The following is a 7,953-nucleotide window of genomic DNA, read 5'->3' as shown; positions in this document are numbered from 1 at the left end:
TTAACAACTTAGTATTAATTAAAATGCTAGATTATTACTTAGGGTTTACAAAGTTTACAAAAAAGAAATTAATAAACTCCATGCTTTCAATATGTTTTTTTGTTTGTTACTTATAAAAAACATTCCATTTAAAATACATAATAATAATAATAATTGTTGTTGACTTCCATATTGAATTTCTGACGCAAAACTCTTAGCGACCATCATGGCCTCAAAATACAATTTACAGAAATCAAAACATATGATCCTCACTTTGTGAAAAGGGGGCTTCATGTATGTGCGTAAAGTGTCACAGATTAGCCTGTGCAGTCCTAAATTGGATTTTTGCTAAGAAGAGACTTTCTTTAAACGAAAAATAGCATAAAAGCGGAAAGTGCATTAAGACACCTTTTCATAGAGCACGCCCCATATTTGAACTCGCATCGAGCCATTAACGCTTCTTATTTATAAATACCGTCTAGTCTATATTGCTTTATTGATTCCAACATCATCATTTACAAACGACACGAGATGAAAAGATGACCGGTATGTGTTGAGTTGTCGTTAAACTCAAATATAAAAACGAACAAACTGCTTATTTATGTCCTCTATTATTGATTAACAATAATGAACATTGGTTACATTATATGCCAACATTTATATTAACAGTGACGTATTTAATTAACTGTACAATTGTTTTCTGTCATTCTAAGACAAATCTTTCATCATCTGTACAAGTAAGCAATACATGTACACATTTCTTTTACAATTTCGACATTTCAGTAAAAAAAAATAACTTCATTTTCATTTTTTTTCTTCACAAAATTTATCGCAGAAAATAAATTTATAACAGTTAATTGAGAATGTTAATATGAACAATTGGTGGGCGGACAATTGCCTAATGCGCAATTCTTACAAATTTTTTCTTCACAAAATTTATCGCAGAAAATAAATTTATAGCAGTTAATTGAGAATGTTAACATGAACAATTGGTGGGCGGACAATTGCCTAATGCGCAATTCTTACAACACCACTCTTTCATACCGGGAACATTAAAAGGCGCAACTGGTTCGCATGCGCAAACGGACTTGACGCCGGTACATGCGCAGTAAGTGGACGGGCAGTTTCCGGCGGCGCAGTTGGTTGCGCACCAAGCATCCATTGCACTATTGCCGAACCAAGCACCAATCGCGTTACAAGTTATTTTGGAATCTGTGGTTGATGAGGACACTGTTGTTGTTGAGGATGATGACGATGACGACGGTGAAGATGTTGTTGTTGAAGACGGTAATGATGTAGGTTTTGATGCGGTAGTGGCAGTAGTAGTTTGAAGAGTGGTTGTAATTACTGCTGGCGTTGTAGTTGTCATTGAAGAAGGTGTTGTGGATATGGCTGGAGGAGATGGGGTTGTTACGTGTGCTGTTGTTACTGCTGTTTCTGTTGTTGATACCGCCGTTGTTGCTTCTGTTGGTGTTGTTGTTTGTCCACTGCTTCCAGAGTCCACGATTCTAATGTCCGCGCAGTTCCAGAAATTTTCCTGGCCCGGTCCGCACCCAAGGCAGCAAGTAGTGCTATTGCAGCTCCAACTATTCCCTGCAATGAAAACAAAACAAGGCATATCAAAACGCTGTTCGAATTAAACTTACCGACACGATTTATTTGTGTCAAGCCAAAATAAGCAACAACAAACGCTTCTGTGCTGCTCCAGCACACTCCTTGTTAGTCGGGTTTGATCCAATAACATCCTCGATCTCACCATTGTGGTAGCCTCCAATATGGGTTCGCAGTAACTGCTTTGGTTACCTCCCGTATAGGTAAACAGTAACCAATGTGGTAACCTACCGTATTGATTTGCACTAGCAATTGTTGCCCCCACCCTATACAGAGTAACAGTAACCGATGTGTTAACCTCAAATATGCGTAAACAATAGTCGCTTTGGTTACCTCCCATATGGGTAAACAGTAGCCACTGTGGTAACCTGCCTTATTGATTTACACTAGCAATTTTTGCCCCCACCCCACCCAATACAGATTCACAGTAACCGATATGTTAACGGTAGCAACTATGATTTCCAGTGGTTACCGGGGTATCTCCAATATGGGTAAAATAATAATAGTTAATTCGCATAATGTTTTGTTTTTCTTATCTTAAGTATTAATACGGGTATTAACTCTATTGATTTTCTTCCTTGCTGCCACACAAGACATATTTATCATTCATCAAACCTGAATTGTATTTCCACTGCAGGACACAATTTTCACACGTGACGTTATCGGGTAATTTCAGCCCGACCTTGAATTCTCTGCTGTCGATGATCTGATTGGCTACGAGGTCGTATCGGGTGTTCCCGTTATCGGTCGTGAGAAGGTATTGATCGAGACACTCTTGCGTCACTTTCGTGCGTGAATTTGGTAAAGGGCAAAGCCTAGAATAGCGAAAAAATGCTAAAAAGTAAAGAACTAAATGTTCATGTTTCAGTAATTTGAGAATTTAAAAAATAGCGTCGAGCTTTATGTTTACCATGTTTTGTGTGCGAATTATCTCGAAGACACACATATAGGTTAGTAGGGCTCAATTGGTCGTTGTTGGCTCAGATATTGCTTAATAGAAAACCGGGCACTTTTTAGCATACAAAAATGTACTCCGTGTACGGAAAAAAAAACACTGAAAGGCGAACGGCCATACTCCGGGTTTTAGTATATTTGCTTTTGTAGTATACAGGTCCTTAAGAGTATTCATTAACCCATTAATGCCGAGTGGACTCTCCCATCCTTCTTAATTGGATCAATTTATTTCCCAAATGAGGGATGTATAGCATATTTATTTCTATATTTAGAATATATCTTACAGAAATTCCTTTAAGCAAACAGCGCAGACCCTGATGAGACGCCGCATCATGCGGCGTCTCATCTGAGTTTACGCTGTTTGCTAAGGACTTTTTTCTAGACGCTAGGCATAAATGTGTTAAATAATCACCTCAGCCGACAATGAGCAATCGTGGTTGTCTGATTGATCGTTGTCGGCTCAGGTATTACTTTAAAGTACATCGGGTACTTTTAAGTATAATACAATATACCCCGGGTACAAAAAATACGCTCAAAGGCACCTGGCCATACTCCATTTAAGTTTATTCCCCGTACCTCGAGTAAATGGTAGTTAACTTAAGACTTCCCAAGAAACCCGTAGTACCTGAGCCGACAATGACGAATCGAGTGTTCGTAGGACATTGTTAATGGATCTAACTCCTATCTTCTGAGACCATTGCATGAACTGTTACCGTTTGTTTTGTTGCTGTTCTGTTCACCGTTTTCAACCGTATTTCAGTGATATAATGCGTCAGTTAACCAACTCACTCTTTTCCTGCGCCAGCCGGTATACGAGTTACATGAGCACATAATTACGCCAAGTACTGACAAAAGGCTACAAGTTATGGGGCCGTACCCGCGTTTCGGGGGTGTGAAGTCCAGCTATATACTAACTGAGCTAGACGGTCCGAGAAAAAAAATCACAAATGTTTTGCTTTCCCGATCGTAAATGTGCACCCCACTTAAATAGAGTATCAAACTCTGGATGTTCATATGTTTTCTTAAGCATGCAATAAATTTATCATTTGCTAATACATTATGTGTTTACGAGAATACAAATGCAAATACGATCGATATTCCTATTTAGGAAATATTTGCCAGAATGTGAACTTTAAAGTAACGCCATTCGTCTCAGTATAAAAAATATAATTACACAGAATAGAAGGAGAGACGACATAAGATAGGCTAGTAAAATTATAGGAAAACCGAAACTACATAGAAATTATCAGGACGGTAATTATTGCGACCTATGCCTTTGTCTTTTACAATCTTATGACGAGGAGCTAGACTTTTATAATGTTCATCAATCAAATGATTTGCTTTCTCTATATATGATGTTGTCCATTAGCAATCGGTGTTGTCCTATATCATATAATGCTCAACATGCTTATGTTATGACCTTTTCAACTTATAACATGATCATTATATTTGGCTTCAAACTTCGGGACGTTACACTTTAAGGAGAGGCTGTATTCTTTACGACAGTCTTTGTCAACCTGTGAGCTTAATTTGTTCATCAATTCAATGGCGTCATAACAAGTCACTTGTTGATTATATATTGTATGATAAGTTCTATTTGTTAGGGTTTAAATTATTATTTTCTCTTTTCATTTTCTAATGCAAAACTTGTATTTAAAAACATATGATAAAGTATATAAATGCATTGATTTGAAGTAAATAAAAAGATTTGAAAGGATTTTGCTTGTGATGGCAGTGGTTTTTGTTAGGCTATCAATGAAGATAATCCCTGCGAGGACTTTATCATTTTGATTTATACTCTGAAGTTCAAAAAAATCAAAGGAACAATAGCTTGTACTCACCTAAACTCCCACCACCCTTTGTGATTGGCTGTAAGCCTTACGGTAACCTCAATATTGGCACTTTTGACGTAACTTCCGGTTATCGTTCCGGTCACATATTTTCCGTTGAGATCTTCGTTTTCTTTTACGGCATCGGCGTAATTGTCACCGCACACTCCACAACGACCCCCGTTCTGATTCCACTGAACCTGAAATATAACATATACGTTCGTTAATTTCCGCGGTACTTCGTAAGAAATCGGTTACTTGCGTAAGCGTCCATAAAAATGTCTTGTTTTAATGTATTGAGTAATATAACCGAAATCTCAAACCTTGTGTGTCGTGTTTTTAATAAGCTCTCTGTGTTTAAGTTTCTGATTTTAATTCAAGGACGCAAATTCGTTGGTTCAAATTAACAGCGAATTTTGCTGAATAGATGAATGACTAATTGAATTAACTATTTGAATGAATAGTTTTTTTTTACACTTAATAAGATTCCCTGCTATCTCTTTTTAGAAATCATTCGAGAAAAATCACGCCGGTCATGCATATTTTCTTTAGAGATACATGCGCGCTTTCTTCTGGTGTGTGTTATTGTTTTTTATTTTCAACCGTCAGTATGTGCGATCATCGTTTTTTTGTCCATTGGAATTAATAACCACAATATTAAGTGTACAAATGCGGTGAAATGCCCGGATGTAGTAGGATGTTGGCAGACGAAATAGATAAGATAATTAACATTGACTTTTCTAATTCTTACAATTTTCCACTTAGAAACTTTTTATCGAAGATTAACATCTGAGAAGTTGTTCATGCACCATTTTTAGTGAATTTTTCTAAAACCATTTTAGTGAAAAAAAAGTTCTTAGAAAATAAAGCAAATCACGTTCGTATAACAATTCTATTATTTGCAAAAGATTTTGACGTTTTCTATACAGAGGGGGTAATCACGTGATAGTCAAGATGGCGACGTCTATGCCGACGCAGGTTTTTCGCCGTTTTAAACCATTTATTTATCGTATCAATTTTCAAATGCCGCTCACTTTCCAGCCATTTCAGCAAAAAAGTCATTAGCGTTTATTTCGTATGCATATTCGCTTTATAATCGACCTTTATAACTCGCTGCGAAATTTTTTAGCGGGATGACCTAATCACAGCAAATATTCACTAACAAATTTGTGGGGAGTAAAGTCGAGATATAAAGCGTATTTTAATACGAAATAAACGCTTATCACCTTTTTTATTTATATATGGCTGGAAATTGAGCGTCATGTAAAAATCAAACAAAAGCAATGAATGATATAAAAATGCGAAAAATAACTGTCTGGGCATGGACGTTGCCATCTTGGCTATCACGTAATTACCCCCTCTGTTGTAGATATAATGTTTCGCTGCTAATGGTGAAGTATGCGTAGCGCTGTGGTAGCGCATCCGCTAACAGTTCTAGTAATCACGGGTTCGAACACCGGCCATTTTAACTTTTTTACTTACAATAAAAATAAAACGTCTATTACAAGACGTTTAAGATTTGTAAGCAATCGAATGTATCTAATGACATTTGAAAAATGCCAAAATCCCTTAACAATTCCCTTAAAACGTGGATGAGAACGAGATATTGATTAAGTTATCGTACTTCCACTTGTGTCATATATGCCATAAATTCCAATAAATATGTCCCTAACATTTTTTTATAATTTTCTTGCATACTCAGTGATGTGGTTTTTTTTTCAAGTGAATCTCGTCGTATTTGATTTTGAGGTAACGTACTTTTTCAGTGTATTTATTAATGGGGTACGTTACTTTAAATAGTTTTAACGGATAAATACTTCTTGTTTCTTGCAGAAGACAGTTGAGTTTATTTAGGACAGTAATATCGTTAAATTATTGACGGCAAACATTTACCTTGCGATTTTGGGCGGCAAGAGAGGGGGTCAAATTACAGTATTTTGATATTAATCTGCAAATTATTTTGCATATTATTTGAAATTATTTTATTAATTTGAAAAACGAATCTTTTATTATTAAATGAAAATGAAACGATCGTAGCAGTATAATCATGAATAAATGAATAGTAACAAAACAAGAAAAACAAAGATATAACTTTGACCTTAGCGTCCGAATGAAAAGGTCGTTCAGCCTCGTAAATAGATATGATGTAATTATAACGTTAATTAACACAAGAGCATAAATAAACGTCTAGCCAATCAGAAATAACATTAAGATCCATGCATTTACTCGCAAAATACCAAACTCTTGATACAAATTTCTGATTTTTCGATTGATATAGGATGGTTTGCAATATTTCACCACTTCTCTTTTCATGTTTGTGTACTTATTCTTTTTGATGGCCTTTAGGCTTTTCATTCAGTCAATTGTTCCTTTAACATTTACTTCAGCAGAAACTTCCCGGTATCTTGCCAATGGACTTTTAACGCTGTCGGCTCTCTCATTATCAAGATTCGGGTATTCTCCATGATAGTGATATGTAATTTATGCATTGTTTCACGTGTTTACATCCTGGTAAGCATGCACAAAAATCATTTAGAACATATATAAAGATATTGCGGTCAGATAGTAGTATACATTAAACACACGAGATAACTCATTTAGTCGCAATTATAGTTTCTTTATTAAAAGACACAATTTATTAATTTCAGCTTAAATTAATTGGTATACGTGTTCAAATTATTAATGCCTATGTCTATATGTCAACATTTTACAAAGTACTAAAACCTTTCGTGGTAAACAACAAAGGAAAGTATACAAAAGTTGTAATGATGTAATCGTAAGGAAATGATTTAAGACTGATGCAATAACTTCTGAAAAATATATAAGGCCAAACAATTTTTTGTTTCCACTTACCAGATCTTTACTAATAGTCTGTACCGACCCAAAACAGGATGCTTCTTTTCATAATAAAATACTTTAACATAAAAAATCCTTCACAATCTGGAAGGAGTTTCCTGTGATGGCAGTGGTTATCGCCAGTAGCCGTGGAGAGATAACCGCTGAGTGGAGTTTGAAAATATATAAGAACAAACTGAACAATTAAATTCTTACCCCGGCACCGCCACAAAACTGTTCATTATCATTGTAGTTTTTCGGAACGTCGTATCCGAATCTCCACGCGGACGACCGTTGCGGGGGGTCCCACAGCATCCCGTGACCTTTCACATTTGAAATCGTCGCCATGGCAACCAATGTCGTAAATATCAATGTCACAAAACTCATTTTATTAATGTTCCTTTCCGGAAGCAGAACGAAATAAACGCGAAGTCCTGTCAGAATCTGTCACACTTTCTTGTAAGTTCTCTTAAAAGTCGTTCAAAAAATACTGCTTAATTTAATCAAAATAAATTGTATTTGATTTAATTGATTTGATTGAATTATATTTTTTTCAGCAATCGCATAGTTCTTAATTTCCTTAAGATCTTTCTTAATGCTGTTATACGTTTTTTTTCACTTCTGTTGAAGTATATCACCAAAGTTAAGAATACTGCAAATATTTCTCGCGCATGTCAAAGCATATAAATGTGTCCGAAAACTTTCCTATCATTTGATCAGCTGTCTGCAATCTGATTATACGGCT

At 35.8% G+C, this 7,953-nt stretch overlaps 1 protein-coding gene across 1 annotated transcript; it reads right to left on the bottom strand.

Moving 5' to 3' along the window:
- Positions 1 to 458: 458 nt before the first annotated feature.
- LOC127833896 (integumentary mucin C.1-like) lies at positions 459 to 7,953 on the bottom strand. Its single transcript, XM_052359408.1, has 4 exons — positions 7,425 to 7,953; positions 4,386 to 4,573; positions 2,206 to 2,405; positions 459 to 1,572 (listed from the first exon to the last, which is right to left on the bottom strand). Exons 1-4 carry the CDS (start codon positions 7,593 to 7,595, stop codon positions 956 to 958), a joined length of 1,176 nt encoding a protein of 391 aa, XP_052215368.1. The 5' UTR covers positions 7,596 to 7,953; the 3' UTR covers positions 459 to 955.

This window comes from Dreissena polymorpha, chromosome 6 (genome assembly GCF_020536995.1).
Source record: "Dreissena polymorpha isolate Duluth1 chromosome 6, UMN_Dpol_1.0, whole genome shotgun sequence".
NCBI classification, from domain to species: domain Eukaryota; kingdom Metazoa; phylum Mollusca; class Bivalvia; order Myida; family Dreissenidae; genus Dreissena; species Dreissena polymorpha.
Note: the sequence above shows the minus strand (reverse complement) of the source record. Positions and strands in the feature narration are given on the sequence as shown.

Excerpts from the sequence above, each read along its gene's own strand:
- LOC127833896 (XM_052359408.1), bottom strand. The coding sequence starts at position 7,595 with ATGAGTTTTGTGACATTGATATTTACGACATTGGTTGCCATGGCGACG. Across the intron at positions 4,574-7,424 it reads AGTTTTGTGGCGGTGCCGGG|GTTCAGTGGAATCAGAACGG; the intron begins GTAAGAATTTAA and ends GTTATATTTCAG. Across the intron at positions 1,573-2,205 it reads GCAGTGGAAATACAATTCAG|GGAATAGTTGGAGCTGCAAT; the intron begins GTTTGATGAATG and ends TTTTCATTGCAG.